General features: G+C 48.5%; 1 protein-coding gene across 4 annotated transcripts in view; it reads left to right on the top strand.

The window, feature by feature from the left end:
- Positions 1 to 19,019, top strand: part of ZC3H18 (zinc finger CCCH-type containing 18) — a 47,662-nt gene that overhangs the window by 17,180 nt on the left and 11,463 nt on the right. For 2 of the 4 annotated variants that reach the window (XM_064723168.1, XM_064723166.1), the window contains 4 exons: positions 1,293 to 1,579; positions 15,335 to 15,565; positions 16,786 to 16,911; positions 18,267 to 18,368. In XM_064723168.1, the coding sequence (XP_064579238.1) occupies positions 1,293 to 1,579; positions 15,335 to 15,565; positions 16,786 to 16,911; positions 18,267 to 18,368 (746 nt within the window). The remainder of the gene's footprint in view (positions 1 to 1,292; positions 1,580 to 15,334; positions 15,566 to 16,785; positions 16,912 to 18,266; positions 18,369 to 19,019) is intronic. The other 2 variants (XM_064723169.1, XM_064723167.1) reach the window with 1 other exon arrangement.

The raw sequence follows: 19,019 nt of genomic DNA, 5'->3' as shown, positions 1-19,019 counted from the left end.
TAATTATCTGGTTTTAGAAATGATCAGCAACGAGAGGAAAGACTTGTAAACATCAACACATTTATTTAATAAGCCTCATAAACCAAATTAATCCAAGCATTGCCTTTGAAAACAACAGTTGTGTGGGATGTGATGCTGGGTTTGTATCCAGGGTCTGCTCAGCAGGATCCAGATTATTAATCTCCAGATTATTGATCTCCAAATAATTGATCTCCATGTTATTGGTTTGCAGAATATTGATCTTGATCCTTTGCTGAGGGAGGGTAGATGTAATTCCTGGCATTCCCAGGATTGATCTGGGTTTGTAATTCCTGGCATTCCCAGGATTGATCTGGGTTTGTAATTCCTGGCATTCCCATGTCATTGATCTCCATATCATTGCGTTGCAGATTATTGATCTCCATATTATTGGTTTGGAGATTATTGATCTCGATCCTTTGCTGAGGGAGGGCAGATGTAATTCATGGCATTCCCAGAATTGATCTGGAATTGTAACTCCTGGCATTCCAATGTCATTGATCTCCATGTCATTGGGTTGCAGATTATTGATCCTTTGGTGAAGGAGGGCGGATGTAATTCCTGGCATTCCCAAGCATTGATTTCGATTATTGTATCTCATGTCATTGGGTTGTAGGTTATTGATCTCCATGTCATTGATCTCCAGATTATTATCCCCATGCTATTGATCTCCATGTCATTGGTTTGCAGATTATCGATCCTTTGCTGAGGGAGGGCAGATGTAATTCATGGCATTCCCAGAATTTATCTGGAATTGTAACTCTTGGTATTCCAATGTCATTGATCTCCAGATTATTGATCTCCATGTCATTGGGTTGCAGATTATTGATCCTTTGCTGAGGGAGGGCAGATGTAATTCATGGCATTCCCAAGTCATTGATTTCCAGATTATTGATCTCCATGTCATTGGGTTGTAGGTTATTGATCTCCATGTCATTGATCTCCGTGTCATTGATCTCCATGTCATTGATCTCCATGTCATTGGTTTGCAGATTATCGATCCCTTGCTGAGGGAGGGCGGATGTAATTCCTGGCATTCCAGTCATGATTCCAGTTTTGATTCCATGTCATTGGGTTGTAGGTTATTGATCTCCATGTCATTGGGTTGTAGGTCATTGATCTCCATGTCATTGATCTCCATGTCATTGGTTTGCAGATTATCGATCCCTTGCTGAGGGAGGGCGGATGTAATTCCCGTCATTCCCAGACTTGCCGCCCTTTGCCAGGAGCTGCTCCCACATCACCACCGTGGCTTCTCTGTTGTTTTTTCCAAGGAACGAGAGCGAGAACGGGAGCGGGAGCGCGAGACCCGGCAGCGGGAGCGGGAACGGGAGCGCGAGCGGGAACGGGAGCGGGAGCGGCGGCAGCGGGAGCGCGAGCGGGAGCGGGAACGGGAGCGCGACAAGGAGCGGCAGCGGCGCAAGGAGGAGTGGGAGCGGGAGCGCGAGCGGGTGAAGAGGGACGAGAAGGACCGGCAGCACCGGGACCGCGACAGGGACCGCGACCGGGACCGCGACAAGGACAAGGACAAGGCCAAGCCGCGCTCGCCGCTGCTGCCCAGGTGAGTGTGAGCCGGGATGTGCCTGGGGGGAGCCACAGGTGACAGTGGGATATCAGTTATTGCCCTGTGATAACGGGAAAGGTGAGTTGGGTGGTGTTTGCAGGGGTCCCAGGACGAGGGAAGAGACAAGAATATTGACTCTGTATTTCAGAAGGTTGATTTATTATTTTATTATATATATTATATTAAAACTATGCTAAATAGTATATATAATTAATATGTATTATATTAAAACTAGACTAGATAGCATGTATAATTAATGTATATTATATATTAATTTATATAATTAATATATATATCTAGTATATATAATTTATACCTATTATATACAGTGTATACAATTAATATATATTATATTAAAACTATACTAAAAAGTATATAGAGTTTATATATATTACATATTAATATATAATTAATATAGTATTAATAATACTTTAATATATTTTAATATATTTTATATTTATAATAATATACGTGTTAATTATTACATGTTATTTTATATATTAATTCTAATATTATGTATTAAATTTTAATATATATTATATTCAGGGTATATTAAAAGGACTATAAATATTATATTAAAACTATACTAAATAGTATATATAATTAATATATATGATATATTAAATAATGTATATAAATAAACTATTTTATATATAGTATGTATAATTAATATACATTAAAACTACTAAAAGAACTATAAATGTTATATTAAAGCTATACTAATTAGTATATATAATTAATATATATTCTAATTCATATATACTTAATATACATTATATATATAGTAAATATAATTAATATATATTGTATTAAAACTATACTAAAAGAATAGAAGAAAGGATTTCATCAGAAGGCTAGCAAGGAATAGAAAGAAATGGAATGATAACAAAATCTTGTGACTGACCAGAGAGTCTGAGACAGCTGGACTTTGGCCATTAATTAAAAACAACTACATGAGAGCAATCAAAGATGCACCTGTTGCATTCCACTGCAGCAGATAATTATTGTTTACATCTCGTTTCTGAAGCTTCTCAGCTTCTCAAGAGAAAAAATCCTAACAAAAAGATTTTTCATAAAATATGTTTGTGACATTGGATGTGCTCTGAAGGAATGCTGGAAGTGCTTAAGCTTGCAGAAGATAGTGGGATTTGGTTACGTATGTCTTCTCCAGGAGGGCCAGGTTCCCTTTTGAAATTAAGGAGGATCTTAATTGGCAGACTTCAGGTTGATTATTGTCTATAATACTAATATTGAAAGAGATTTTTCCTTTTGAAAGCAGGATAATTAAGATATTTTCAATAATCTTAATGGCATGAAGCTGTGTCACGTAACATTTAGGGTGGATATTAGCAAAAGCTTCTTCACTCAGAGCACAGTTAGGCACTGGAACAGGTTCTCCTTGAAAGTGGTCCCAGCACCAAACCTGACAGAGTTCAAGAAGCATCTGGGCAATGTTGTGACTCATCCCAGTGTGTGTAACTGCTGAGGACAGTTGTAGTTAATGAGCCTTGTGGCCACTAAGTGGAGCTAAAACATCAGTGACAGTGAGAGTGCATAACCTGACCCTGAAAGCAGGAGTGTCCTTTGGGGTGGACATGGTCAGCTCCTCCCTCTTCCCTTCAGGCTGGAGAGGTTTTGGGAGGATGAGGGATCCTTCTAAGTTGGTTCTCTAGAAGCCCTGTGGTGATTCCCCTTGGGGCCTTGAGACATGTCTGTCACAAGAACCAGGGCTGCTTTGGGAGTTTATGGACAGCAGAAGTATCTGAAGATTTAAGTGCAACTCGAAAAAGGAAAGGAGTTGTCCTTGGAATGAGTGTCTGCTCAGTGGAATTGCAGCATGAGGTCAGGTTTGCTTCCTCTGACCACTCATTTGTGGAAATCCTGGTTGTGACCAGTATGAAAGAGAAAATGGAACCAGACAGACTGAAAGTGCAGGAACATGATTCTTGTTTTGTTCCTCTGTCAATGATTTACCTACCCTGCCTTCCCAGCCTTGTCTGCCTGAGGCACATTTGTAAAGCACTGGATAAATATCCCAGTGGAATGGAAGATGTGGTGTCACAACCTCATTTGGCTCAGAGTCATGGAAAAGTATCACAGAATCATGGAAAAGTATCACATTTTTTGCAGAGGGACATCTTGGAGCAGCCTGGTGTAGTGGAAGCTCCCTGTCCTTGGCAGAGAGGTGAAATGAGATGAACTCCAATGTCCTCAACCCAACCCATTCCACGATTTGGGATCTCCAGGAAAACTGCTGAACAGTTTTTTGGGAAGAGTGGCAGACAGACACTCCCAGAGTGTGTGGAGCAGCCTGGGCACACTCAGGCGTGTGTGGGGCACAGAGAAGTGCAGGGCAGCTGTTTCCCAAGATTCCCTGGAGCCTTTCCTGCTGCCTGGTGTCTGTGCTGTTCCTCTGCACTGGAGGAAGGTGTGAAACACCATGGGCATGAGGAAGAGTTGGATCAATGAGGAGCAGGGCTGAGAATGCCAGGAATGAGGCTCCACGTGGAATCAGGTGGTTTCAGGTGGGAGTAGGGCTTAGTCCTGAATCCAGCCCAGAATTTTTATCTGCATTGCTGAAAGGGTAGCTGGTTTTTGTCCCTCTTTCCCAAGAGGAAGTGACAGTTTCAGAACGGTCTGGAGGAGCAGTTATAGGAACACCATAATTACACGTTCCGTTTAATTATAATCTTCACTTAACAACCACGATTTGTGCACGTTAATTACCACGTTTCCCCAGTGGTTTGTGCTCTCCTTGGCTTGGTGATGGGACAGATCTTGTCCAGACCCATGTGATGGAGATGATGTCAATGAAAGTGATGTCACCTGCTTGGCAGCTCAAGGTCACGAGTCAGTGACAGTCAGTGTGACCCAAGGATGAGCCTGCTGGCTGCTCCTTCTCCTGGCACTGCTGGAGTCCTGGGGCAGGGCACTCTTGGCAAAGTTTGGGCTGCCCAAAGGGTGCTGGCAAGGAGCAGTGGCTGTGCTCACCAATCTTGGATCCTTCTCATTCCGTGAAACCACGTGAGAGCCCAGAGATGGGATGGACAGCATTCAGGGCATACACATTCCCTGCTTCCCTCTGGCACAGGGGAGCTGTGGATGCCTCTTGTGTCTCCAAAATAGGCTCCTTGAGGTGAGTCTTGGTCATTCAGAAATATTTTCTGATGCACCTCTTGGCTTTTTTTTGTTTTAAGTTTGCTCTGGAGGGGGACTTTTCAAAGGGCATGGCGTGACAGGGCAAGAGGGAATGGCCTTAAGTTCAAGGGAGAGCAGGTTTAGATGGGATGTTAGGAAGGAATTCTTCCCTGTGAGGGTGGGGAGGCCCTGGCACAGGTTGCCCACATTGGAAGGGACCCTAAAGCCCATCCCATCCCCTGCATGGGATTTCAGTTCCCATGGTGGACATCCCTGTCAACATGACCCCATCCCACAGCTCTGCAGGTGTCTGCTGGAGAAAACAAACCTGCAGAAAGAAGTTTTGAAGGAGCTTTTTAACAAGTGAAAGCATGATTCCAGCTTCTCCCTTGGAGGCCACGTCCCTCACCCGTCCCTTGGCGCTTGCCCAGCTGTCCCCGTCACGCTCGTGCTGTGACCTGGCTCTGGCCTGTGTCCCACGTCACTTTGTGACCAGCTCCCAACTTCCTCGTGGCAGTGCAGTGGCTCGAGCCGTGTCACCTTTCCTCCAGACTGCTCCGTGCCAGCTGCAGAGGGGCAGCTCTGGCATCCTGGCACCGAGCAGCTCCCGCTGAACGGGTCACACCTGGGATTGCTGCGCGCTTCCTGGCAGGCAGGATGCAGGGCAGTGCCACTGCACACACCTGGGGCTCTGCTGCCTCTATTTATAGACTCTGGGCTTTCCCTAATTGCTGGATCCCAGCTTTTGGCAGGTCCAGCCTCCCCGGGCTGGCTCACGCCACGGCTGCCCGTTAACATTCCTGCCACTCGCACGGCCCACGCGGCCCTGGCGCTGAGGAGCTGGGATTGCTCCTCCTCAGGAATGGGAGAGCTCCTCCTCAGGAATGGGAGAGCTCCTCCTCAGGAATGGGAGAGCTCCTCCTCAGGAATGGGAGAGCTCCTCCAGAGGGCTGGGATTGCTCCTCCTCAGGAATGGGAGAGCTCCTCCTCAGGAATGGCAGAGCTCCTCCAGAGGGCTGGGAGAGCTTCAGAGATGGGAGAGCTCCTCCACGGGGCTGGGAGAGCTTCAGAGATGGCAGAGCTCCTCCTCAGGAATGGGAGAGCTTCAGAGATGGGAGAGCTCCTCCTCAGGAATGGGAGAGCTCCTCCTCAGGAATGGCAGAGCTCCTCCAGAGGGCTGGAAGAGCTTCACAGAGATGGGAGAATTCCTTCATGGGGCTGGGAGAGCTCCTCCGCCAAGATTGCAGAGCTCCTCCTCAGAACTTGGAGAATTCCTCCACGAGGCTGGGAAAGCTCCTCCTCAAGAATGGGAGAGCTCCTCCTCAGAGACTGAAGAGCTTCTCAGAGGGCTGGGAGAACTTCACAAAGATGGTAGAGCTCCTCCACGGGGCTGGGAGAGCTCCTTCAGAGAGACTGGAGAGCTCCTTCTCAGAGATTGGAGGTCTCCTCCACAAAACTCGGAGAACTCCTCCACAGGGCTCAGAGCACTCCTCCACAGAGGTTGTGCAAGCAGCACTGAGCTTTGCCCAAGGCACAGCTGAGGGTGTCTGTAATTCCAGGTCCATGCTGGTTGCTCTGTCGGTGTAGGGGCTCCCACAGGAGCTGGAGGAAGGAACAAACCAGGACCTACAGAATTAAGGGATGAGAGAACCCAAAAGCAAACAGCCAGGAATGCAGGAACCAATTGCCTTTCCATTCTGCTGAAAGCAGGGAGGTTTAATCTGATCTCTAAACAACAAAGGAGTTTAAGGCTAAAAATGTGGAGAAGCCAGAGTTGTTCCCAGCATTGCTGGGTGATGGAGCTGAGCAGGAATAGAATTTAACAAAGATTTAAACCCTGATGCATTCAGGGACAAGTGTTTCTCCTTGAACCTGTGGAAAGAAGAGGCTGCAGTGTTTGGGCTCCAATGGGATTGTCACATGTGGATTGGCCTTTTTTGAAGGGATTCACAGAATTGTCCCCCAGTACCTGTAGGAGCTACTAAGGGAGAGAGAGGGACTTTGAGCAAGAGCGTGGAGTGAGAGGACAAGGGGAAATGGATTCAAACTGGCAGAGAGGAGGTTTAGACTGGATTGTGAGAAGAAGTTCTTCCCTGTGAGGGTGAGCAGGCCCTGGCACAGGTGCCCAGAGAAGCTGTGGCTGCCCCTGGATCCCTGAACTGTTCAAGGCCAGGTTGGAGCAGCCTGGGCTGGTGGAAACTGTCCCTGCCCATGGCAGGGGGCTGAATGAGATGAAATTTAAGATGCATTCCAAACCAAACCATTCCATGATCCTGTGAATGTGCAGTTGCTGTTTTAAGCTTTGGGTTGGTTTTTTTTTTTTTTTCCCCAAGCTTAAGATGAGCACTCCAAGAAGTTTAAAATCTGAGATTGCACTGCTGGTAAAAGTGTTTCTCCCCCTCCTCCTCCTCCTCCCTCCTCAGGCATTGAACACTCAGACAAGCCAGGACACTTTATGATCAATTAGAGGGATAACTTGGCTGTCTGTCCTCCTGCTCCCATCTCCAGAACGAGTTCTGATGCCCCAGGCTGGGCCTGATTTTTGCTGAGTGCAAAATTCCTTCTTTTCCTCTGCATCTTGCCAGTGCAGCTCCCTGTTGTGCAAAGCCTTTCAGGGATAAAGAAGTGACATGAAATATGTCCTCTGAAGAAACTTAGAGCAGTGCAAGATGTTCTGACCCTTAGCTGGGGGCAGAGGCTCTACACACTGAAATAATTTGCTTTAATCCTTTCTGCTGTTGCCATAGGCCTTTATCCCACCAGCATCTGAGGGAATCTGTTCCAGGAGCTCGTGAAGCAAGCCAGGGCTGTGGGGCCTGATGGTGGTTGTGTTCCCAAAGCACTGAGGGACATTCAGGAGATCATTCCCAAGGGACAGCGCTGGCACTGATGTCCTGTGGCAGGAGAGCACCCAAGGAGTGACTGGAGCTGTGCCAGGAGGTTTAAGGTGGATATTGGGATAAAGTTCTTCCCCCAGAGGTTGCTGGCACTGCCCAGGCTCCCCAGGGAATGGGCACAGCCCCGAGGCTGCCAGAGCTCCAGGAGAGCTTGGACAGCACTGCCAGGGTGGGATTGTTGGGGTGTCTGTGCAGGGACAGCAGTTGGACCCACCAGAGAGAGAAGGAACCTCAATTTTGCTGCCCCCTCAGCTGGGGTGGCACTTGGTGTTGTGATCAAGCAAGGAGGAGGAGGGTCCATGAGATGGACATTGGTTTCTTTCCCACCTGGATTTCCTCTCCAAGCAATGCTGGGGGTTCTGGTGAGGAGCAGCATGGCAAAATGAACCTTGGAGTGAGACATTGTCATCTCCAGTCTTGGAGTTTGTCCTGATGTCTCACCTAAGAGCTCTTCCCACAAAGACCAGACAAGCTTCAGGCTGTGCCTGGGGAGGCTCAGGTTGGACATCAGGAGGAATTTATGGAAAAGATGATTGGACACTGGAATGGGCTGCCCTGGGAGATGGTGGAGTCACATTCACCCCTGGAGGTGTCCAGGGAGGGACAGGATGTGGCACAGGTGGGGATCAGTCACAGGCTGGACTTGGTGACCTTGGAGCTCCTTTCCAGCCTCAGTGACTCTGGGATTCTCATGGTGTGGAGCCCAAATTCCATGGAACAGCAGTGGCAGGTAGGATGAGGAGAAGGGAGGGGCTGTTGTCCTCAGAGATGTTCCCAGGAGGTGCCAGCAAGGAGCAGTGGCTGACACACCATCCTGTCATTATCACACACACCACACTTTTTTTGGAAGGAAGCTCCCTCCATCAGGACTAAAACCTATTAATGGAGAGCACTTAGGCATCCATTAAAAACCAAAATAACCCTGGGAGGGGGGACTCAGACAACTGACAGCAAAGTCAGCAAGGACAAATCCTAAATCCTCCTAAAACCTTTCCAGCAAGGAACGTTGGGCTTCTCCCAAGGTGTCACCTGGAGTGAGAGGTGCTGCAGATTGCAGGACAGAAGGTGACAAGGTGACGTGATCCCAGGCCCTGCTCACCCTTGTGTTGTTTTCTCAGGCTGGCTCAAGTTGACTTTGTTAATCTGTGAGCACATTAATGAGCAGGATAACCCAGACTCTGAAATCAATGCAGGTTATCCAGGGCCTGCAAGTCAGAAAGTGTTGGAAGGAGCTTGATTAGATAAAGGAGTGGCAAAAAGAAGGGAATGCAAATGGAGTGATTCATGGTGGTGTGTGCACCACAAAGCAGCTGAACCATTTTTTTGGGAGAATCTCTAATTCTGAGTGTTCCTGGGTCGTTGTTGTCTTTCCTGAGAGTTTCTGGTAGTCTCCCAGTGCTGCCAGCTGGATTTGTTCCCTGATTTTTGGGTGTAGAAGCCGTGAATGAAAGTAGCTGTAAGTTGTGGAGGCCTTAGTGATGGCATCTCATCCTGCTGCCTAAAGGTGGGAGCATGGTGGATTTGGGATCCTTAGGTTTCCCTGTAGAAATCTGTTAATTCCTACAAGAAATCCTTCACTGGTTGCCATTTGTCTGCCCAGGAGGAGGAGCAGGCAGGACAGACAGCTGTGTGCTCTGCCTGGTTGTGGAGTTGGGCATTGGTAAAAGCCTGAAACGCCCTGATTTAGTCTTGGATCCATGAAAATGGAGTGAAGAGGGAAACCAGCCTCCATCCAGGGGCAGGGATTTGCTCTGCAGGTGTCTGCACCTCCCTGTGCAGCTCCAGCAGTGCAGGGGATTGAGGGAAGCAAATGGCCCCAGGCTGAGATGGGTTCCACCTGCTCCAGCTGCAGCTGGACCTCTGCTCCTGCACACTCCAGGTGCTCCAGGACTGCCCAGAGAAGGAATTCCCTTCTTTTCCCATTCAGAACACATCCCGTGCCACCCCAAGGTTCTTTGGAGTCTCAGTGCAGTGCCCTGCATGGAAGCTGTGCTGTGATAAACACGATAACAACTTGTTTACATCCCCGTTTTTCATGGTGCCGCTGCCACCCCGAGCCATGGAACCTGCTTAGACAGCTCTGCTTTCATTTCTGCTCCCAGGACTTTGGGGAAGTTGGTGATAAGAACAGCTCTGCTCTGGAGCCAGGCTGGGAGAGCTGGGGGTGTTCAGCTTGGGGAAGGAAAAGCTCCAGGGAGAGCTCAGAGCCTGAAGGGGCTCCAGGAGAGCTGCAGAGGGACTGGGGACAAGGGATAGGACACAGGAATGGCTCCCAGTGCCAGATTACATTGGATATTGGGGAGGAATTCTTCCCTTTGAGGATGGAGTTGCCCAGAGCAGCTGTGGCTGCCTCATCCCTGGAGGTCCCCAGGCCAGGCTGGAAGGGACTTGGAGCACCCTGGGACAGTGGGAGGTGTCCCTGCACAGGGACTGGGTGACTTTTAATGTCCCTTCCCACCCAAAGTGTTTTGTGATTCCATGATGATAAAGTCTGTGGATCAAACCAAGCTTTCCAAGCTCTCCACAAAAAATTCCTGCTGCCTGGAATTTCTGTTGGGCCTTGAGGTGCTGCCTCCACTTCCCCAGCAGCAGAAGAGTTTCATTACCCTAAACAGAGATGGAGAGCAGTGAGTGACTCGGATATGGATCTCAAGGAATGTGATTTTCTGTGGCATTTCAGAGATGCAGTTCCAGGGGGATCCCCCAGCCTGGATTTGAGTGGAGCAGGGTAATTCCAGGGCAGGATCAGTGGCACATTCCAGGCAGGATCCTGCCTCCTGCTCATGGAGAGGAGGCTCTCCAGGCGGCAAATGCTCAGCCCTCAGGGGAGATGCCATCTCAGATAGCTTTATCTCCCTGCTGGGATGATTTCATCCTGGAGGTTCAGATCCTATCTCCACTCTTTAATTTCCAAGCCTCTCCCTATCAGCCTTTGAAGAAATCCTTCCTTTTTATTTTTTTTTTCCTTTTTTTTTTTTTTTTGAAGTGACTGATAACTCAGCTTCAGATGGAAACAGCTTGAGAAAAGCATTTTCCCTGCTAATATTTCAAATATTTCACCAGGACCCATGGGCAGCAGCTCCAAGGCCCAGCATTCCCTGTCCTGCACACACAGAGGTGGCTTTCCAGAGCTGTTGTCCCTCTCCATTACTCCAGGACAGGAAGAGTTCCTGCGTGCTTGCACTCTGCTGGAATTTATTTTGCAGCACTTACAGGTCCCTCCACAGCTGCCTTGGCACATGGCTGCAGTCATTCCTCGAGTTCCACTTCCTCTGGAAAATTCCACTGCAGGAAAAGCGGCGCCGGCGCTGCTGACGCAACCGCGGCTTTCCTGCAGGAGCACAGGGCTGGGAAATCATCCCTGCACTTTCCTCCTGCACAAAAAGGAGCTGGAGGAGCAGCCCCAAGCCAGGCTGATGTCACTGCTGCCCAGGGGTGATGGGCTTTGGTTCCCTGGGCCGGGATGGGCAAGGACAGGAAGCTTTTCCCTTGCATGCTCATTTTCCCCTCCAAGATTAGAAATGCTGTGGCAGCATTTGCATAATGCATGAGCACAACTTCAGCTGGGCAGCTCTTTTTTTTCCCCCCTCCAGAGTTTTGTTGGGCTCAGTGACGTTCAGCTGGGTTTTTTTGGGAGGCAGGTTTATTTGGGAGCTGGCTGAGCCATGCTGGGGTGCTGCCAGCTGGAGCTGCCTCTGCTGCTCCTCTCCCTGCCAAAGCCACGTTCAGCTTCACTTCTCCTGATTGCTGTCATTGCATTCCAGCCAAATGGGCATCAGCGTGTTCCTTCTGGAAAAGAAAACTTTCAGTTGTTTTAAGGGTAAAATTGTCTTTGGAAGCTGCTGCCCGAGTGATTCTTGAGGATCTGGGTGGAAATTCAGGTGCTTTTGGTCACTCCTGTCTTGTCTCTTCTTCCCTCTAATTATTATTTTTAAAACCTTGTGGAAGAGACTTAGGAGTTAATTCTGAAATGTTTCATTTGTTTCTTAAAAATTGGAATTTGGTGATTGGGATGAACAGGAGAGTTCTTTGCCACTCTGTGCTGAAGTGGGTGAGGTTTGCCAGCAGCCTGGGCAGCTGTGTGAGGATGAGGATGAAATCCTGAGCTGATCCCAGGCTCACCAGCCCTGGAATTCTTCCCTCCTTCCCTCCCTTTCACCATGGCAGGTTGATCTCACTGAGCCAGCAGCAGACCATTCTTCTTTTTTAATTTCTTGAATTCAGCACAACATCACCTGGCTGTGGGAGTGCAAGTGAGGAGGAATCCTGCCTTCCTCATCCCCCAGCCATGGCACCTGGCCACGCTGTCATTGGGATGTTCTCTAGGGAGCTGCTCCTGCTCACTTTCCATCCTGCCTTCTGAATTCCACTGGAGAAGATGAATCCAGCAGCACCAGCTCCCAGTTTTAGGTTGAACGAGTTTCTTTGGTGATGCCACACGTTGGAAGCTGTGAGGAAAGGCTTTGAAACTGTGCTGACAGGAGCAGCACCTTCCTCATCTGTAGCGTTTAGTGCTGAGTCAAAAAGCCAAGCACACCCCAAAAGGAGACTTTCTGTTGTGGTTTTCCTGGGGAAAAACCTTTCCTCCAGAAAATGACTTCATCCAGAGGGAATTGCATCAAACCAGGTAATAGGTGCAGGTAAATGAGATTTGCTTTCAGAGTCATCCCTGCTCCCAGCTGGCAGCCAGGCTCTGGAGCTGTTCCAGCTCCCAGGATGGGCTGTTGGATGGGAGTTTGAGGTGGTTTTGAGGGACAGTAAATCCTGGAGGATGCTTTTCTTTCTGAAAACTGGTTCAGGAGGCAGTTGAGCCTGGAGAGGTGTGAGAGCATTTGTTGGTTCATGGACTTGTGGGATACCTGGGCTGGAAGGGACGCACAGGGATCTTCAGCCAGTGCTTGGCTCTGCCCAGGACACCCCAAAATCCAATCCTGGGCATTGTCCTGGAGCTCTGGCAGCCTCAGGGCTGTGCCCATTCCCTGAGGAGCCTGGGCAGTGCCCAGCACCCTCTGGGGGAAGAACTTTTTCCTAATATCCAACCCAAACCTCCCTGATAAAGATGTTGGTTTCCAGATTTGTCATTCTGGAGAAACTTCTCCAAAGGTTTTATCCTGGGTAAAGCTGCCTGTGGCAGCAGAATGTGTCCCCTGCATCTCCCAGAGCTCACAGACTGCAATTCTCTGGGAAGGGACACTGGATCAGGATATTGGGCATTTTCCATGAGCACCCTCACATGGTTTTCTCTCCTTTTTCCTTGCTCTTTATCCTGCACGGTGTGGAGGCTTTTCCCAGTCTTCCTTTCCTTCTTTCTCTGCACTTGGTTGATTTGAGGATATTCCAGAGGTGAAATGGCAATTCCAAATGGGTTTGTAAACATCTGCTGGAAGGAGCCCTGGAGCCAGCTTGGACTATTGAATGTTAGCAGGTTATAACATATTCCAATTTTTGGTGCTCCTCCGAGGTGAAATACTCATGGAATTGGGGCTGTAACTGGGAAAATTTGATCAGAGCATTGCAGGTACTCTGAGTTAATCAGTGCTGAGTTAAACAGAGTGTGTTGGAGCAGTGCTGGGAGAGGAGGAGGATGGAATGGACCCTGCCTGGGACTCCCTGGGCGCTTTATGTGGGATGGAGGATCCAATTCTCTTCTGGAGTGAGATGGGTGGGAGGGATGAACGTGAAAGGAAGGATTTTCCTCTGAATATTCCAAGGGAGTTGTGGGACAAAGAGCAAAATTGCTTTTACATCAGCAGAGATAAGGAAAGAGTCAGATGCTGGATTTTTAGGTCAGCACATCCCAGTCCTGGGCTGGGGATGAGGAAACTCTGCCAAAAAGGAGGGGATGAGGCTTCTGTGAGGTGTGAAGTCTTCAAAGGACAGGCTCCTGACCAAGAGCTTTCATTATCCTGGGGTTTGTTGAAGTGTGCCTGGAATTATTAGAAAACTTGGAGGTGGCTTTTTTATCTCAGAAAGGTCGAGGAAGCTGTGTGGGGAGTGGTTGCTTCGGTGGTGTGAGTAATGGGGAGGTACTGGCTGAACCCAGCAGGGAAGGGGCCTTTCCTCCCCCAGATTCCCTGGGAACTCACTGCTTTGAGGGCAGGAATAAATGCATCATTGTCCTGCTAATGTGGTGAGTGCAAGAGGCTTCAGAAGCTTTAATCCCTCACAAACTCTGCCTGAAACCTCAGAGAGAAGGGTAGAAGCAGGTAATTGAGGAGCTGAGTGCAGGTTAGAGTGAGGGCAAGGAGAAATTCCAGGTTAAATCACCCAGAGATAAGAGAGGTAATAAAGTCTCAGCCTCAAGAAACTCATCCTGGAGTACTCAAGGAAGTGTCTGGGGCAGGTGCTGAAAAGTTGGCCCTGAATTATTATCGGAGTGTTGCAGAGGAGAAAGGAAACCTGGGGAACCAAAAAAGGAGAAATGAAAGTAGGGCCATAAAAAGGGAAGGGAGGAGGTGGAGAGTGAGGACTGGCTGGGCACCACGATTGATGGTGTTTGAATAATCCAGGGATAATCCAGGCTGGTTTATGGCCAGGGGGAGGGAGCTGTTCCCTTTGGAAGGGGACAGGAGGTCACTGGGTGCTGGCCTGTGCCAGCCCCAGGGGTGTGCTGGTGATGGGAACATGGGAGTATCCAGGCTTGGTGCTGGCTGCTCTCCCCTGCCCCAGCTCTGGGCTGCTCCAGGCAGGAGCAGCTTTCCCATTCCCTCCCTCTTGCTCCTGTCCAGCCCTTGGAGGCCAAGAGCTGGGGCTGGAATCAGCCAGGAGCTCTCAGAGTGCTCAGGGGGACAGAGGAGTTCCCAGAATGGCTTCACAGAGCAGCTCTGCTTTGTCACTGGTTCACAAACTGAGTTCTTCCAGCATCTTACCACCCCAAAATGCTGCTGGAATTCCACAGGGGAGATCAGGAGCTGTAAGCAATCAGTCTAAGGCATGAATTTGGGGATTTTATCCATGGCCATGTATAGCTTTTATTATAAAATATGAACATTAATTAATAATTAATCTATTATTTATTATATTATAATATTGCTAATTGATATATTGATACTATATAAACATGGTATTATAATAATATTATGTAATATATTCATATATCATTGCCATTAAATTATTCTATAATATTACTATATTATTATATTATACTCTAGTATATTTGAATAATTATACAGCATAATTATATTATGTTATTATTATTATTACATTAGTACATTATATATACTATACTATATTATAGTATAGTATATATATAATGTATATATACTATATATATACTATACTATATTATACTATATATACTATACTATATTATAGTACTATATATACTATAATGTACATATAATGTACATTACAGTATAGTGTACTATAGTATAGTGTATTACAGTATAGTATGTTATGTTATGTTATATTAATAATTATTATATAGTAATAATATTATATTACTATATTATATATAATTTTCTATTATAATACTATATTATTATCGTTTATATTATATAATATTATATGGTATAATTTAATATTATATTAATTATAGTTACATGCCTAATTACTTATATTATATTATATTATATTATATTATATTATATTATATTATATTATATTATATTATATTATATTATATTATATTATATTATATTATATTATTCTATTATTACACAATACCATGTCTGGCTGTGTCCCCTGTCCCTGTTCCCCTCCCTTTGTAACCCCCCAGCCCAGCTGCTGACGTGTCCCTGTTCCGCAGCCGGCAGCCCGAGCTGCCCAAGAAGGACAAGGAGTCTCTGGCGCTGGGCACTGCCCCGTCCAAGCGGGCAGACGAGTGGAAGGACCCCTGGCGCCGGTCAAAGTCCCCCAAGAAGAAGCTGGGGGTGTCGGTGTCCCCCAGCCGCGCCCGCCGGCGCCGCCGAGCCTCGGCCTCCTCTGCCTCTGCCTCGGGCTCCTCCAGGTGAGCCAGGGCCTGGGGCCGTGTGCTGGGCACCTGCTGGCTGCTCTGGGCTCTGTGGTACAGGGTGCTGAGCTCTGCTCTGGGCTGTGTGGTACAGGGTGCTGAGCTCTGCTTTGGGCTCTGGGCTGTGTGGTACAGGGTGCTGAGCTCTCTGCTCTGGGCTGTGTGGTACAGGGTGCTGAGCTCTGCTTTAAGCTCTGGGCTGTGTTGTACAGGGTGCTGAGCTCTGCTTTAGGCTGTGTGGTACAGGGTGCTGAGCTCTCTGCTCTGGGCTGTGTGGTACAGGGTGCTGAGCTCTGCTCTGGGCTGTGTGGTACAGGGTGCTGAGCTCTCTGCTCTGGGCTGTGTGGTACAGGGTGCTGAGCTCTGCTCTGGGCTGTGTGGTACAGGGTGCTGAGCTCTGCTCTGGGCTGTGTGGTACAGGGTGCTGAGCTCTCTGCTCTGGGCTGTGTGGTACGGGGTGCTGAGCTCTCTGCTCTGGGCTGTGTGGTACAGGGTGCTGAGCTCTCTGCTCTGGGCTGTGTGGTACAGGGTGCTGAGCTCTGCTTTGGGCTCTGGGCTGTGTGGTACAGGGTGCTGAGCTCGCTGCTCTGGGCTGTGTGGTACAGGGTGCTGAGCTCTGCTCTGGGCTGTGTGGTACAGGGTGCTGAGCTCTCTGCTTTGGGCTCTGGGCTGTGTGGTACAGGGTGCTGAGCTCTGCTCTGGGCTGTGTGGTACAGGGTGCTGAGCTCTCTGCTTTGGGCTCTGGGCTGTGTGGTACAGGGTGCTGAGCTCTCTGCTTTGGGCTGTGTGGTACAGGGTGCTGAGCTCTGCTCTGGGCTGTGTGCTTTGGGGTGCTGAGCTCTCTGCTCTGGGCTGTGTGGTGCAGGGTGCTGAGCTCTCTGCTTTGGGCTCTGGGCTGTGTGGTACAGGGTGCTGAGCTCTCTGCTTTGGGCTGTGTGCTTTGGGGTGCTGAGCTCTGCTCTGGGCTGTGTGCTATGGGGTGCTGAGCTCTGCTTTAAGCTCTGGGCTGTGTGGTACAGGGTGCTGAGCTCTGCTCTGGGCTGTGTGCTTTGGGGTGCTGAGCTCTCTGCCCTGAGCACTGACAGTTCCCCAAGGACAAGGCTGGTGGGGTTTGGAGCAGAACATCTTTGGAAACAAAAGTTTGGGGGCTTTTCATGAAGCTCTGAATTTTAATATTTAATCTCAGGAAGCTCTGAATTGTAATATTTCTCTTGCAGGTCCTCTTCTCGTTCATCCACCTACTCGGGGTCCGGCTCCTCCCGCTCGCGCTCCAGGTCCTCCTCGTACAGCTCCTACTCCAGTCGCTCCTCCAGGCACAGCTCTTTCTCAGGCAGCAGGTCCAGGTAGTGTTCCTGGCACTGGGAACCAGTGGTGGGATGGTTTCCAGATGCTTCTTGACAGTTCCTTTTTGCTCTGGTAAAATGAGCCATTCCAAGGCCTTGACTGAGCGAGGGAGGCTGCGGTTGTTGGCTGAAGGAGATCTGTCAGCCACCCCCTCCTCTCCCCAGTGCTCCCACCCACAGGTGCAGTGCTGTTGTGGCTGGGCTCTTTCCCATGCCTGTGGTGGATTAACATTCCCGTCATTTGCATTTTCTGATTGGAAGGAGTTCAGCAGCATCTCTTTTCTGTGGAGCTGGGATTTCTATTTCAAGAGGCAAATCCCGATTCTTTATTAAAGCAGTTGTGTCTTGTGATAGTCCTGACACTTCAAAGTAGCAATCCAGTGTCCCATGCTGATTAAGATTTATTCCTCTGCTACTTCCTTGCCCCTGCAGACAGTTTCCCAAGTCTGGAATACCCATAGTAGGAGAACTGGCTCCTCAGATAGGAGCTGAAGCCACACAGGTGCCCAGAGCAGATCCCACAGGTGATGGCAGAGCACACTCTGTCACTTCTGGGACTGCTTTCCTAGGAAAGGCTCAGCTGGGAGCTGATTCCACCTGGGAAGCAGAATGAGCTTCCCCATCCATCCACGCTCCAGGCAGGACAGAGGCAGTGTGGGTGACACCCTTGGCTGCCTCTCCCCGAGGTGACAGGGTGAGGAACACCCTGTGCCAGTGTCCCCAGAGGAGCTGTCACACAGCAGTCAGGCTGCTGAGGCACTGGGCTGCAACCAAGGCACTTCCAGTCTTGGCACGGGGGTGAATCACCCCGAGAGCAGCACGTGGGGTGTGCTCAGGGCTCAGGAAACAGCTCCTGCCCTTCACTGGCACCTTTGGGGTGCTCCACTTAATGCTTCTTCTTGCCTTCCAGAAGGTACAGATTTGATTTAGGTGAATTTTTTGTCTTTCTCCCAAGTTTCTTTTGGTTTTGTTGCTGTTTAAGGGTTGAACTGCTCTAGGAGTTAACAGGACAAAAAGTGATGAACATGAAACTCAAAAACCTGCTTATTTTCTTGTGTATTCTCCCTAAGGAGAGAATAGAGAGGATGGAGGAAGCCTCAGGTATTGCTGTGAAATACCTGGACTGCCTCTCTTCTTGCTGATCCCATTTTTCCTTCTGTTTCCTACTTTTCCCACTGTCTGGTGACAGAAGTTAAGTTTTGCTGCACAGAATCCAATATAAAACCAAATATAAAGCCAGGAGAAGCTCAGGAAGGTTCCTGGGGAGGGGGCAGTGGTGGCTGAATGCCCTGAGGGCCAGGAGAAGCTCCTGCAACCCCAGAGCCTGAGCTGAGTGATGTCTCCTTCCTTTGCAGGTCAAGGTCCTTCTCATCTTCTCCCTCTCCTTCTCCAACACCATCTCCTCACAAGCCACTGGCCAAGGCTAAAGGGGAATTATTGCCACCTCCTGGGAAAGGGTAAGCACCCAAATTCCTCTGGGTGAGAGTCCAGACAAACCCTTCTGACCTTCAGGGGCCTTCAGGAAGGAATGCAGGATTAGATGGGATATTGGGAAGGAATATTTCCTGTCAGACTGGGAAGGCTCTGGATCCCTGGAAGTGTCCAGGGCTGGATGGGGCTTGGGCTGGTGGAAGGTGTCCCATGGTAGGGAGTGGAATCTTTGAGGTCCCTTCCCATCCAAACCATTCTGGGATCCCAAACCTCATTGAGTTTAAAAAAGAAATAAAAGATGTAAAATACAGCCTTTATTGAAGAGTTTTTAGCTTGGCAGATTTAATTAAGTAATGGCACTTTTACTTATTAAGTCCAAGTTAAACTGTGCAAGTATCCTTAAATATTACCTGTGTACAAGTGTTTAAACACTTGATTTACTGCTGGAGCATTCTCTGTGTGCAGATATATTAGTATCATCTAAATATACATAATAGGAGCTATAAAAAAGTTTAAATTCCTTCCTCTGCTGTGGCTTTGGTTCATCCACAGCCTCAGAGTAAAGAAATGGTTCAACCTCATCAGCTTTTCACACTGGAGACGGATGAAAACAGGACTGGAGCTCTCTGCAGCTGGGTTTGGCACGTTCTGCCAGCCCTGCTGCTCTTTTAAATTCC

Source organism: Zonotrichia leucophrys, chromosome 11 (assembly GCF_028769735.1).
Source record: "Zonotrichia leucophrys gambelii isolate GWCS_2022_RI chromosome 11, RI_Zleu_2.0, whole genome shotgun sequence".
Lineage (NCBI taxonomy): Eukaryota > Metazoa > Chordata > Aves > Passeriformes > Passerellidae > Zonotrichia > Zonotrichia leucophrys.
The sequence above is the reverse complement of the archived record's forward strand: the minus strand, read 5'-3'. Positions and strand labels throughout refer to the sequence as shown.